This window comes from Saccopteryx bilineata, chromosome 6, assembly GCF_036850765.1.
Source record: "Saccopteryx bilineata isolate mSacBil1 chromosome 6, mSacBil1_pri_phased_curated, whole genome shotgun sequence".
Lineage (NCBI taxonomy): Eukaryota > Metazoa > Chordata > Mammalia > Chiroptera > Emballonuridae > Saccopteryx > Saccopteryx bilineata.
Window position 1 is genome coordinate 111,953,931 of NC_089495.1, and position 15,681 is coordinate 111,969,611.

General features: G+C 36.8%; 1 protein-coding gene across 1 annotated transcript in view; it reads left to right on the forward strand.

Annotated features, from left to right (window-relative positions):
• Positions 1-15,681, forward strand: part of LRRC63 (leucine rich repeat containing 63) — a 40,904-nt gene that overhangs the window by 2,003 nt on the left and 23,220 nt on the right. The window contains exons 3-5 of the mRNA XM_066235590.1: positions 400-1,092; positions 1,724-1,792; positions 4,039-4,199. Coding sequence (XP_066091687.1) covers positions 400-1,092; positions 1,724-1,792; positions 4,039-4,199 — 923 coding nt within the window. The remainder of the gene's footprint in view (positions 1-399; positions 1,093-1,723; positions 1,793-4,038; positions 4,200-15,681) is intronic.

Here is a 15,681-nt window from a genome sequence, read left to right on the forward strand (position 1 = left end):
AAATAGCAAACATTCATCAAATTATTTTCCCCATCCATATTGCCAGAATTTTTTTATTAATCCATATTGCAACCATTTTTTTCAAAAATCTCTTTTATAATCTACTGTTTTCTCCATCAATTCTGTTTTATTTTTTAGGAGTAAGCTTCCTACCCTTCATAAATGTAATACAGTTTAGCCTCTTCACTTCTCCAATTAGTCATTAAAACTTTATCTTAGCCAGTTAAACAAAAGTTCTGATAGCTCAGTGAGTATGTACAGTAATATTTTTAGAAGGTAAGAGAAGGGTGAGTAAAGAAAAATTATGAAAAAGTTATGAATGTTAAGATATTATAGTTTTGTCCCTGAAACCATCATAAATATAATTTAATTGTGCTTTTTTTTCTTTTTCTGGTTTAGCCAAGACTGATCAAATTGAGCCACCACATGCAAAGTTTGCTCAAGATGAAACCACTTTTATTGAAAGAGAAAAAACTAGTTTTCCTGATGTTTCAAAAAAGCAACCACAAACCACTGTCAATATCCAAAATCTCTCTCTCAGTCAACATGTACAAGAAAAGGTGGTTACTATTGCAACAGTTCCCAAATCTTCTAAGACTATTGATTGGAACATTCCAGAGACTGCTACTGGTTCCATATTTTTTCCAAGTTTTCAGTCAGCTTCCAGTCGAGTTTTTGGAAAAGAAACAAACCAAATGGGAAGATCAAGAAAATCAAAAAAAGGGGCTTCAAAAATAAAAAAAAATTCTGATGATACCAGGCTAACTGACATTCTGATTCTCTCCTCACCGTTCTCACACTTCTCCAAACCTTTAAGCTCTCCTTCCCCAGTTACCACTCCCAAAGTCAAGGGACTTCACCTTGAGTTACCTTTATCATCTAGGACCGATACTTTGAAGCACCCTCTGAGAGATTTGAGGGCAGCAATGCCAAGCCCTCTCCCAAGAATTATGCCTGTTCAAGCAAAAAAACATCAGCCTGGCCGTTTTCAACAAGCTACAACAGTGCAACTAACTGTTAGCCATTTTCCTGGTAGTATTTTCATACCAAAACCAATTCTACCAAGAAAACCTGGAAGACAGTCTGCAATAGGTACATCCATTCCGAACATGGTCTGTAATAATGGGGACAAGTAGAACAAAGGAAAAAAGAAAGGCATGAAAGCAAATGGTACCCCTTCCTGGGCTAGCACAGTGGAATGATGGGATTGCTTTTTGCCTATACATTTAATATATGGGCCAGAATGCAGTAACAGAAAGTCCTGACCTTGCAGGTATGCTGAGGCCAAACTGAGTATTCCACCCTAATGATGGTGGTGGAAATCAGATAAGGGAGTTCAAAGGATTAGAAAATCTAATATAAAGGAGCAGTGAGAATGAAAAATCATTCAGAAGGTAATCTAGATGAACTGTGGAAGCCAAATGTCAATGCTAATGGGTTCCTTTATGGGCAGATTGCCATGGATAATTCTAATTCATTAAAAGATGAGCAATCTGACCAGATAGCTCGGTTGGTTTAGCCTTGTCCCAAAGCCCAGAGGTTGTTTTGCCAGTTCGATGCCTGGTCAGGGCACATACAAAAACAGATCGATTTTCCTGTCTTTCTCTCCCTTCTCTCACTAAAATCAATAAATAAAAATTAGAACAAGATGAACAATTATAACAGCTTCAACATAAATTTTCACATGTATCCAGAGATTGCCCCATGTTTTTCTTTTTCTTAGAAATTCAAGTAACAGAAAATGAAAATCGAAGAAGTGTTTCAAGGCAAAGCAAGCCAAGCCTATATAAAGGTAAATGCTAGGTTTATGTCATTCTTTTAAAAAATGTATGTAAAATTATCCTTCTCTTAAAGTACTCATGATTGTGTGTGTCTGTTATGTGTGTGATTTCACACATATGTCTCACCTTATTTTCAGTTTGTTAAGCCATTTACTCAGCAATTATTTTTTAAGTATTGACTATAAACAAAACTTTGTACTGCTGTTGGAAACATAAGAGCTGCAGTTTTCTTAACCTGGATGGGGCGGATAGACATGCAGTAATGAGAGCTACTTGCCATGTGCCAGCTGTTGTTTTAACCTTAGCTGCCTAGCAGAAACAAATGAAAACTTATTTTTTAAGAAAGATTGCATTATTATAGACCTATAAAAATTTTACAAAAACAATGTATAGTAAACAATACACAATCACCAGGCATTCAAAGAGAATAAATGTAAAATAGCAGGAACAGTAAGCAGTAGAAACACATCCACAGGAGTTCTAGATATTAGAATTTACAGATACATATTTCTCTTTTTAAATTTTTTAAAAAATTGACTTAATTTGGCTGGCATTGGTTAATAACATTACCTAGGTTTTAGGTGTACCATTTCATAACACATCATGTATACACTGCACTGCGTGTTCACCACTGCAAGTCAAATCTCCTATCATCATTTCTCCCTCCTCTACCCTTTTCTACCTCCCACACCCCTCTTTCTCTCCTGTAAATACACACTATTGTCAGTGTCTATGATTTATTTTATCTTTGCCTAATACCTTCTTCTTTTTCACCCAGCCCCCAAACCCTTCTCCTCTGACAGCTGTCAGTCTATTCTCTGTATCTATGAGTCTGTTTCTATTTTATTTGTTAGTTTATTTTATTCATTAGATGCTACATGTAAGTGAAATTAAATGGCATTTATCTTTGACTGGCTTATTTCACTTAGCATAATAATCTCTATGTCCATCCATGCCACCACAAAAGGAAACATTTCCTTCTTTTTAAGAGCTGAGTTGTATTCCATTGTGTAAATGTACTATAGCATTTTTACCCACTCATCTACTGATGGGCACTTTGGCTGCTTCCAAATCTTGGCAATTTCAACGCTTCAATGAACATAAAGGCACATATATTCTTTCAAATGGATGTTTCAGGTTCCTTTGACTATATTCTGAGAAATAGAATTGCTGGGTCATGAGGCAGTTCCACGAAAAAAAATTTTTGGAGGTAACTCCACACTATTTTTATAGTGGCTGCACCAATCTGTATTTCCACCAACAATACTCAAGGGTTCCTTTTTCTCCATGCCCTCACTAACACTTATTTGTTGATATAGGTAATATCTCATTGTGGTTTTAATTTGCATTTCTCTGATGATTAGTGATGTTGAACATCTTTTCATATCTCTATTGGCCATTTGTATATACTCTTTGGAGAAGTGTCTATTCAGGTCTTTTGCTTACTTTAAAATCAGATTGTTTGTTTTCTTGGTGTTGAGTTTTATAAGTTCCTTGTAAATTTTGGATATTAAGCCCTTATTAGCTATATTGATGAATATGTTCTCCCATACAGTGGCTGTATTTTCATTTTGTTGATGGTTTTCTTTGCTGTGCAAAAGTTTTCATTTGATGTAGTTCCATTTGTTTTTCTCTGCTATGAGAAATGTCCAAAGTTTTATTGCCTATGTTTTCTTCTAGAATTTTTATGGTTTCAAGTCTAACAGTTAAATCTTTGATCTATCTTGAGTTTATTTTTGTGTGTGGTGTAAGGAGGTGGTCTAGTTTCTTTCTTTTTCTTTTTTCTCTTTTTGCACATACCAGTCCAATTTTCCCAACACCATTTATTGAATCGACTATCTTTATGCCATTTTATGTTCTTGCCTCCTTTTTCAAATATTAATTGACCACAAAGACGTGGATTTATTTCTGGGCTCTCTAGTCTATTACATTGATCTGTGTGTTTGTATGTCTCCCTGGGGTGGTATCACCTCCACACTGGAAAATACTCCATATTCTCCAGGAGGTGGTCATTCCCTTTACAATTTAGTCATCTTGTTCTTGCGGCACAACTCCTGTGGATTGAAAGTGGTGGGTTATATATTTCTACCACCAGCACAGGCTGTTTTTGTTAGATAGTGAAATCCACAAGGAACATGATAAATTAAAGTTAGATGATCTCTGGTTGGTTCACTCCTGTGTTATTTGAGATTTTTTTCCTTTCAAATTTTACTCTAAGTGATGACACATTTTTTCATGTATTGTTTTTTTTATTTAGGTCTCATTAAATCTAAAAAACTTGTTGAGCCAGAGGCAGAAGGTATTCGTGGTGAAGGTTTTAAAACTATTGCAGCAACACAATATGAAACGATAATAGCCATGACCAACCTGGCAATAGTAAACTGTCAAATATATGGAAGAAATGCACTTAATCTTAAGGTATGCTAGATCTTTTTAATGACATATTTTGGTGTATTCTCGATTATTTTTGCTTTAGGCTTCATCACGTAGGTCAGTTTGCATAGTATTAAGGGACCTTTCTTCTTACAATAGAGATTTCCCAGAAACACATTAAGATTGCATCTCTAAACATATCTGTCCTATTTGCCTGCATTCTAGCTTTTAAAATGTTCATAATTAAAGCAATTATATTGCTTTTTTCATGACCTTGTATGGTTTTTTTTAAAAGTGGGAACCAGAATTATTATATTTTTAAGTTATCAAAAATCTTTGGCCTGACTGGGCGGTGGCACAGTAGATAGAGTGTCGGACTGGGATGCCGAGGACCCAGGTTTGAGACCCCAAGGTCACCAGCTTGAGTGCAGGCTCATCTGGTTTGAGCAAAAGCTCACCAGCTTGGACCCAAGGTTGCTGGCTCAAGCAAGGGGTTACTTGGTCTGCTGAAGGTCCGTGGTCAAGGCACATATGAGAAAGCAATCAATGAACAACTAAGGTGTCGCAATGCACAATGAAAAACTAATGATTGATGCTTCTCATCTCTCCGTTCCTGTCTGTCTGTCCCTGTCTATCCCTCTCTCTGACTCTCTGTCTCTGTAAAAAAAAAAAATCTTTGTTCTTTCTGACTACTATAGCACTAGTTTAGCTTTTCACTAAATACAAGCCCAGTATGAGGAGTAACAGTAGTAATGATAACCATTTATTAAGCACTCGCTATGTGCAGAGCAAATGTTACTCTTAAAACTTATAATTCACCAAGTAGGTATTGTAATCTTTATTTTATAGATGAGAGCACTGAAGCCCAATAAAAGTAACTTGCATGAGATCACACAGCAAACAAGTGGCAGAGCTTGGATTTGAACCTAGAACTCTTTGGCCTCAAAATTTATAATCTTTTATATTAAATTTTATTTTGAAATAAGCTCAAACTCACTCAAAATTTCAAAAATAGGAAAAGTTGCATGGAGAGTTTCTTTGGGCAATTAGGACTTTCTAAAATGCCTTTGTATACTGGGGAAAGCCAGAGGCATGCCCAGGATATGATGGCTTCTCAAGATACCTGAGAATACCCTAAGTTTTCAGCTCTGTTGATCACTTGGTGCAGCACAAGTGGAAAGCAAGGACTAAGGCAGAGTTTTAAATGGCTTATGTATGCATTGAAGAATGTCATTGCATAGAGACAATCTGAAAAAAATATGACAAAAATATTGTTTTCTCTCTCTTTCTTCTTGTGTTCAAAGAAATCTCTACCAAAACACTAACTGAACACAAGCTAACAAATCAGATATTTTAAAGAGAACACATGAAAAAAGAATACAGACATTACAAAAATAGTTTAGAAAAGTCACTAAACAAACCAGCAGCTACAGACCACAAAAAGCAACAAAGACAAACCCTGAAAAGAGGGAAGAATCTGACTTTTAGAATTACTGCAGTTTTCAACAAAAAAATTATAGACTATGCAAAGAAAAATAAATATGTTTTATTCACAGAACAAATGAACAGAAATTACCCAACCAACCATAGATATTGGTCATACTTGGACAATCTTGAAATCAATTGTCTTAAGTAAGCTCAAATAGATAAAGCAAATTATGAACAAAAAGCCAAAGAAAACCAGGAGACTGGTATGTAATCAGGGATTATTAATAAAGAGATAAAAATTACAAAAAGGAACCAAAAATAAATTCTAGGCCCTGGCCAGTTGGCTCAGTGGTAGAATGTCAGCCCAGCATGTGGATGTCCCAGATTCAATTTCTGGGCACACAGGAAAAGTGCCTATCTGTTTCTCTACCCCTCCCCTTCTCATTTCCCTCTGTCTCCCCCTCCTGCAGCCATGGCTTGATTAGAGTGAGTTGACCCAGGGAACAGAAAATGGCTCCACTCAGGTGCTAAGAAAAGCTCAGTTGCTGAGCAATAGAGCAATGCCCCAGATGGGCAGAGCATCGCCCCCCTACTGGGCTTGCCAGGTGGATCCTGGTCAGGGCACATGCAGGAGTCTCTCTCTCAATGAACAATAAATAAATAAATAAATAAATAAATAAATAAATAAATAAATTCTGGAGCTCAAAAATACTATTACTGAAATAAAAATCTCACTGGAAGATTCAAATATAGATTTAGTAGATTTGAACAGGTGTAAGGAAGAATTAAAGAACTGGAAGATAGGCTAATTGAAATTATTATGTATGATGAACTGAAAGAAAAAAAGAGTAGAGAAAAATGAACAGAGCTTAAGACACCTGTGAGACACCATTAAATGTTCTGACATATAGATAATTGAAGTCCCCCAAAAAAGTGGAAAGAGGAAAGGGCATAAATAGTATTTGAAGAAACAATGGTCAAAACTTTCACAAATTTGATTAAAGAAATAAATCTATACATCCAATAAGCTCAACAAACTCAAAGAAGGATAAACTCAAAAAAGTCCAACTAAGACAAATTATGAATTGTCAAAAGCCAAAAGCCAGAGACAAACTTGAAAGCAGCAAGAGAGGATGATTTCTCATGTGTAAGGCATCCTCAAAATTAATAATCAGTTTGTCATTAGAAACCGTGAAAGACAGAATGGAATGGGATGACATTTTTAAAATGATGAAAGGAAAGCAATCTCTCAACCAAGAATTCTATATCCAACAAAACTGTCCTTTAAAAGCAAATTATTGATCTTAACAAATTACAAATGTGTAGATGATGTTGGGGGAGGCTATGGGTATGTATGGAGGAATATGTGGAAAAGAAAGATATAAAATTAATGAATAACTTTATATCATATGTAATTTAAATAAAAGAGCAAGCTAAACCTGAAACTAAAAGAAAGAAGGAAATAATAAAAATTAGAACAGAAATAAATAAATAGAAAATAGAGATGGAAAAGCAGTAGAGAGAATCAACAAAACTAAAAGTTCTTTGAAAAGATCAATAAAATCAGCAAGTGTTCAGCTAGACTAAGAAATAAAAAGAAAGAAAATAGAAAAACAAATCAAATGAAAATGGAGAGAATATTATAAATAATTATATACCAACAAATTAAGTGCTGTAGATGAACTAGAATAATTTCTAGAAAACACATATTACCAAGACTGACTCAACAACAAATAGAAATCTGAGCAGACCTAAAATAAAGAGATTGAATAAATAATCAAAAAGCTCCCAACAAAGAAGAGTCCAGGACTAGATGGCTTCACAAGTTAATTGTGATTTAAAATTTTTAAGAAAAATGAATACCTGTACTTCTTAAACTCTTTCAGAAAACTAAAAGAAAAGGCAACACCTCTAACAGTATTCTGGACCCAGTCCCACTGTGTGTATTTGCCCAGGGAGAATCCTTACCACCAAGCAATTCTTATGCCAGGTATCATGTCCTACAATTTAACTCAATTCTGACACTGTCTATTCAGAAATAACATCAGTTTCCACAGGGAAAGCCCTCAGTCCCACAAGACTGCCTTCCATTTTAGACACCAGTCACAAGCCCAGTTTGTTGCCTGTATTTCTAAATGACTAAGCTATAAATCTGAGGTTCCCACAATGCCTTTTTTTTGGATTTGATTAATTACTAAAATGACTCAGATAACTCAAAAAACCTGTTTACTTACTAGATTACTGGGTTATTACAAAATATTAAAGAATACAAATCAATAGCCAAATGAAGAGGTACATAAAGATATGAGAAAAGGGTGCAGAGCTTGCATGCCTTCTCCAGGCACCAATTTCCCCAATTTCTCTGTGTTCACTAACTTGGAATCTCTCCAACTCTGTCCTTTAGATTTTTAGGAAAGGTTCATTCCATAGGCATAATTGCTTAATTCATTGGCCATTGGTGATTAAACTAAATTTCTAATGCCTCTCCGCTGCTGGAAGCTGAGAGAGTAGGGACTGGAAGTTCCAACTCTCTAATCACATGGTTAGTTCTGGCAACCAGTTTCCATTCTTAGATGATTTCCAAAAGTCACCTGTTAACATAAACTCAGTTGCGGTAGAAAAGGGCTTTATTATAAATAATGAGACATCTATCTTATCTTTATAGCTCTGAAACAATTTCAGGACCTGAAGACAAGAGACTAAGTATTATAATAAAAGATGCATCCATTGCTCTTATTGCCCAGCGAACTCCAAAGGTTTGGGGTGCTATGATCCGAGAACCATAGCTGAAGATCAAATAGCTATATATAAGAGTGACCAAATATATCTTTCTTATAAATCAAACTGTCACAACCTCTAACACATTCTATGTTGTCAGTGTAACCCAGATACCAAAGAAAAAGACACCACAAGAAAACCAGACCAATATTCCTTATGAATATAGATGAAAAAATTCTCAGAAAAATACTAGCAAATTGAATCCAAAAAAATATTAAAATAATGACCAGGGAGAATTGGACTGATATCAGAAAAATGGTGGCATGAGAGATACTCCCAATTTCTCCCCTTGAAATTTCAACAAATTGAATAGCTATAATGCAGAGAAGGAGCCCCAGGTGTACCTGAAATATCCACACACCCAATGGGCAAAGGTTTGATTGGGTGAGAAGGTGGGTGGAAGATAGGATCTGCTCCTGGAAGCCAGAAGTTGAAGGACCAAGTTTTTCTCTTTCTTCACTGATCTGAGGGGGGAAGGCACTTTTAGCATGAGTTTTGTTTCAAAGCCACGAGAAGAAAAGAGACTGAGGAGCAGAGGGGAAGGAGCTGAATTAAGGCAAGTGCACAACCAAGAGCAGGAGCATGCCAGTTCCCAAGGTCTGCCTGCATTACTGGGCTCCACTTGCCATTGCAGGTGCTGGGCATGCACACAACCTGTGGTGTGCTCCTGAGATCTGCATGTGAATAGCCTGGGGAGATCAGCCTTCACGGCGCTGAGGCATGCTGGGTCTGCCCATGCTTGACCCATGGAGTTTGGCCTGTGTGGTATGGAGGTGTGCCAGTCCTGCTCCCAAAGCTTGGGTTGAGGGGTGGGGGAGCCTGGGTGCCTTTGGCTCCTGGCACACAGCCCCTGCCCTACCCACGGGCCACACTTTGAGTGGCATTAGAGGAAGGACCAGGCTGCATCTCCTGCAGCCTCCCAAGTCCTGCATTGCTCCCCTTGCTGTGTGAACAGTGGCAATAATGGATCCCCCAAAGTCTCTGTGCCATTCTCTCCTGTGAGAGGCAAAGCTGCCCAGTGTTTGATCCCCTGCTCTGTTGAGATGTGGGGAGAGGCACACAGAGACCTGAGACTGCCATTGCTAGAACCATAATATTGCAAAGCCCTAACAAACAAATCCCTCCCTCCAATGCAACTGTGGCCCTGCCTACATCATTAAAACAGTGATGCCTCAGCAGAACTCTGTCCAAGAACCTCACAGAGTCAAAACTTGTAGTACACCTGCTGGGAAAAGGGAAAAGTAACCTCTTAAAACTGGAAAATACATTTTTCCTTCTTTCCTTTTTCTTCATTCTCTTTTTCTCATTTGAACTTCATTATCTTTAGTTGTTATATTTTTTATTCTTGTTTTTTTTTTGTGAGGGTTCCATTTCTGACACTTTCTCTTTTACTGTTTTTCTCTCTCTTCCCTTTTCTTCTCCTTCCTTCCCCCCCATATGAACTTACTTTTATTTCAAATTGTTATACATTTAGACTCATATTTTTGTAGTGCTTTGTTTGTTTTTTATTTCATTTTTTCTTTTTTTCATTTTTTCTCAGTTCCTGCTCCTTGTTTTCTATAGTTTTTGTTCTACTTATCGTTATTTACAGAATTTTAATTTTCCAATGTATTTCTTCCATTTTTATTTTTATTATCTCTTGTTAGTGTTATTAACAATACCACTCTCAAATTCCATCAAAGAAAAAATAAATCAAATATCACAGATACATAAGACAGAGATGTAGCTCAGATAGATGATGAAAAATCTCCAGAAAAACATCTCAATTACATGAAAACCTTAAAGATAAATGACAGAGAATTCAAAATTGAAGTTCTAAACATACTCAATGAGATATAAGAAAACACTGAAAGGCAATTTAAGGAGCTCTGAAAACAAATTAAGGAACAAAAAAGAGTACTTCACCAAGGAAATGGAAACTATAAAAAAAAACTAAACAGAGACGAAGAACTCAGTACATGAACTGAAAAGTGAGATTGCAAGCTAAGCTAATAGAATAGGCCAGATATAGGAGAGAATTCGTGACACTGAAGAGAGGCACCTAGAGATACTACAGAGAAAAGAAGAGAGAGGCTCATGAATTAAATAAAAAAAAAAGAAATAGTCTGACTCTATCAGAAAGAGCACTATAAGAATAATGGGTATATTAGAAGAAGAAGAGGAGGAAAAGGGAATGGAGAGCATATTCAAACAAATAATCAATGAGAACTTTCCAAGCCTGTGGAAAGAGTTAGAGCCTCGAATCCAAGAAGGAAACAGAACACCAAGTTACCTCAACCCAAACAGACCTGCTCCGAGGCACATTGTAATGAAATGATCACAAATCGATGACAAAGAAAGAATTCTCAAGGCAGCTAGGGAAAACAATGTAACTTATAAAGAAGGCCCATTAGATTATCATCAGATTTCTAAGCAGAAACTTTACAAGCCAGAAGAGAGTGGACCCTACTAGTTAAAGTACTGAAAGAGAGAACTACCAGCCAAGAATACTATATCCATCAGAGCTATCCTTCAAATATGAAGGTGAAATAAAAACATTTACAGACTTAGAGAACTGAGGGAATTTATCACCAGAAAGCCTTTAGTACAGGAAACACTAAAGGGGGTTATCTGACCAAATACAAGGAACAAAACAGAACAAAACTACAAGTAAAAGCACCAACAAGATCACAATAAAAACAAGGATAATCTGTGACAATAACATAAAAAGGAAGAGGACAAAGATCAGCAGTAGTAAAGAAGGAAGGAGTGCAGAAGCACTCATGAGATAATGGACTTGAGTAAATATGATAATTTTTCTTTTAATAACCTAATGGTAACCACCCCCCAAAATGTCACTACTGAAACACATAGCTTAAAAAAAGAAGAAACAGAGGAAATAAATATGGAATACCACCAAACAAAAACAAATAACAGAAAAACAAAAGAGAAGAACTGAACAAGACACAGAACTACCAAAAAGCAATATATAAAATGGCAATAGGAAATCCTCAAATGTCAATAATTACACTAAATGTAAATGGATTGAATTCACCAATAAAGAGGCACAGAGTAGCTGATTGGATCAAAAAGCAAAACACAACCATATACTGCCTTTAAGAGACACATCTAAGCTATAAGGATAAAAATAGATTCAAAGTGAAAGGTTGGAAAATGATTCTCTAAGCAAATAATATCCAAAGAAAAGCAGGTGTAACCATATTCATATCTGACAATGCTGACTACAAGACAACAAAGGTAACCAGAGACAAAGATAGCCATTTTATAATGAAAAGGGGACATTATATCAAGAAGACATAATACTTCTTAATATATATGCACCAAACCAGGAAGCACCAAAAATATAAGACATCTACTAACTGATCTAAAAATAAAAACTGACAAAAAATACAATCATACTTGGAGATCTCAACACACCATTGATGGTTCTAGGTCGTTCATCCAAACAGAAAATCAATAAAGAAATATTGGCCTTAAATGAAACACTAGAACAAATAGACATCTCATCTCAGGACATTTCATCCCAGGATGTCAGAGTATACAATTTTCTCCAGTGTATATAGAACATTCTCAAGAATTGACTGTACATTGGGCCATAAAACTACCATCAACAAATTTAGAAATATCAGAATTATACCAAGCATATTCTCTGACCATAAGGCTTTGAAATTAGAATTTAACTGCAAAAAAGTAAACCCACAAAAATGTGGAAATTAAACAACATACTTTAAAAAAATTACTGGATCAAAAAAGTAGTAAAAGCAGAGATCAAAAGACATATACACAAACAAAAATGACAACACGACATATCAGAATTTCTGAGATGCAGCAAAAGCAGTAATAAGAGGGAAGTTCATATCATTACAGGCTTATATCAAAAAACAAGAGAGAGCCCAAGTAAACAACTTAATGTCATATTTTAAGGAACTAGGGATAAAAAAGAACAAAGGCATCCCAAAACCAGCAGAAAAAAGGAAATAAAAATTAAAGCAGAAATAAATGAGAGAACAGAAAAACTATAGAAAAAATTAATACAACAAAGAGCTGGTTCTTTGAAAAGATCAATAAAATTGACAAATCTCTGTCAAGACTCAATAAGGAAAAAAGACAAAGGACTCATATAAACAAAATCTGAAATGAAGGAGGAGAAATTATCACAGATATCATAGATATACAAAGGATCATTCTAGAATACTATTCAAAACTATGTGCCACCAAATTCAACAACTTAGAAGAATTGTATAAATTCCTAGAACTAGACAATCTTCTTAGACTGAGTCATGAAGGAGTGGAAAGCCTAAATAGACCCATAAGCCGGGAAGAAATGGAAACAACTATCAAAATCCTCCCCCAAAACAAAAGTCCAGGACCAGATGGCTACACTAGTGAATTCTACCAAACATTCATAGAAGATTTGGTTCCTATCCTTCTCAAAGTCTTTCAAAATATTGAAGAAGGCCCTGGCTGGTTGGCTCAGTGGTAGAGCGTTGGCCTGGCGTGCAGAAGTCCCGGGTTCGATTCTTGGCCAGGGCACACAGGAGAAGCACCCATCTGCTTCTCCACCCCTCCCCTTCTCCTTCCTCTCTGTCTCTCTCTTCCCCTCCCGCAGCGAGGCTCCATTGGAGCAAAGATGGCCCGGGCGCTGGGGATGGCTCCTTGGCCTCTGCCCCAGGCGCTGGAGTGGCTCTGGTCACAACAGAACGGTGCCCCAGAGGGGCAGAGAATCGCCCCCTGGTGGGCAGAGCGTCGCCCCCTGGTGGGCGTGCCGGGTGGATCCCGGTCGGGCACATGTGGGAGTCTGTCTGACTGTCTCTCCCCGTTTCCAGCTTTAGAAAAATACAAAAAAAAAAAAAAAATTGAAGAAGAAGCAATAACTTTCAAACACATTTTATAAGGCCAACATAACCCTCATATCAAAACCTGGCAAGAACAATACAAAAAAAGAAAACTACAGACCAGTATCTCTAATGATTACAGATACAAAAATCCTAAACAAAATACTAGCAAATCGAGTACAACAAGACATTAAAAAAATAATACATCAGCCTGACCTGTGGAGGCACAGTGGATAAAACGTCAACCTGGAAATGCTGAGGTCGCTGGTTCGAAACCCTGGGCTTGCCTGATCAAGGCACATATGGGAGTTGATGCTTCTAGCTCCTCTCCCCTTCTCTCTCTCTCTCTCTCTCCTCTCTCTCTCTCTTTGTCTCTCCCTCTCCTCTCTAAAATGAATAAAAAAAAAGAAAGAAATTAAAAATAATAATAATAATACATCACGATCAAGTGGGATTGATCCCAGAAGCACAAGGATGGCTCAACATACGTAAAATGATTAATGTAATACACCATATGAAGAAAATAAATAACAAAAACCATATGATCCTATCAGTAGATGCAGAGAAGTCATTTGATAAAATACAACATCCTTTTAGGTTTAAAACGCTTAATAAAATGGGTATAGAGGCCCTGGCTGGTTGGCTCAGCAGTAGAGCATCGGCCTGGTGTGCAGGAGTCCCGGGTTCGATTCCCGGCCAGGGCACATAGGAGAGGCACCCATCTGCTTCTCCACCTCTCCCCCTCTCCTTCCTCTCTGTCTCTCTCTTCCCCTCCCGCAGCCGAGGCTCCATTGGAGCAAAGATGGCCTGGGCGTTGGGGATGGCTCTGTGGCCTCTGCCTCAGGTGCTAGAATGGCTCTGGATGCAACAGAGCGACGCCCCAGAGGGGCAGAACATCGCCCCCTGGTGGGCATGCTGGTGGATCCCGGTCGGGCACATGCGGGAGTCTGTCTGACTGCCTCCCCGTTTCCAGCTTTGGAAAAATGAAAAAAAAAAAATGGGTATAGAAAGGAAGTACCTCAACATAATAAAGGCTATGTATGACAAAACATCAGCTAACATCGTACTAAATAGTAAAAAAACTGAAAGCTTTTCCTCTAAAATCAGGAACAAGACAAGGTTGCCCACTCTCTCCACTCCTAGTCAACATAGTACTGGAAGTTCTAGACAGAGCAGTCAGGCAAGAAAAATAAATAAAAGGCACTCATATTGGGAAAAAAGAAGTAAAGGTTTTACTTTTTGCAGATAACATGATCCTGTATATAGAACACCCCAAAGACTCCAAGAAAAACTATTAGAAACAACAAACCAATACAGTAAGGTCACAGGATACAAAATTAATATACAGAAGCCTATTGCTTTAATATATGCCAACAATGAAACTTCAGGAAATGAACTAAAAAAAATAATAATCCCTTTTACAGTTGCAACAAAGAAGATATTATACCTAGGGATAAACAAAACAAAGAATGTAAAGAACCTTGAAAACTACAAAGTATTATTAAAGAAAATTGAAAAAGACATAATGAAATGGAAAAATATCTCATGTTCTTGGGTAGGAAGAGTAATTATAGTTAAAATGGCCATATTACCCAAAGCAATATTCAAATTTAATGCAATTTCCATAAAAATTTCAATGTAATTTTTAAAGTAATGAAACAAAAAATCATGGAACCAGAAAAAAACCCGAATAACCAAAGTAATCCTGAGGGGGAAATATGAAGCTGGAGGCATTACAACACCTGACATTAAATTATACTACAGAGCCACAATAATCAAAACAGTGTGGTATTGGCAGAAAGGTAGACACAGAGACCAATGGAACAGAATCAAGAGCCCCAAAATAAAACCACATATTTATGGGCAAATCATCTTTGATAAAGGAGCCAAAAACACACAATGGAGAAAAGAAAGCCTCTTCAATAAATGGTGCTGGGGAAATTGGAAAGCCACATGCAAAGGAATGAAATTTGACTACAGTTAGTCCCCTTGCACAAAAATTAATTGAAAATGGATCAAAGACCTAAATATAAGATCTGAAACTATAAATTACATAGAAGAAAGCATAGGAACCAGACTCATGGACCTTAGCCATAGAGAACATTTTATGAATTTGACCCCAAAGGCAAGGGAAGTAAAGGCAAAAATAAATGAATGGGACTTTATCAAACTAAGAAGCTTCTACACAGCAAAAGAAACTGACAACAAAACAGACAGCCAACCAAATGGGAGATGATATTTGCAAACAACAGCTCAGATAAGGGGTTAATATCCAAAATATACATAGAACTCACAAAACTCAGCAACAAACAAGCAAAAAAAAAAAAAAAAAAAAATGGATAGAGGACATGAACAGACACATCTCCCAAGAAGAAATACAAATAGCCAATAGATATATGAAAAGCTGCTCATCTTCACTATCTAATAGAGAAATGTAAATCAAAACTACCAATGAGATACCACTTCACACTTGTTAGATTAGCTTT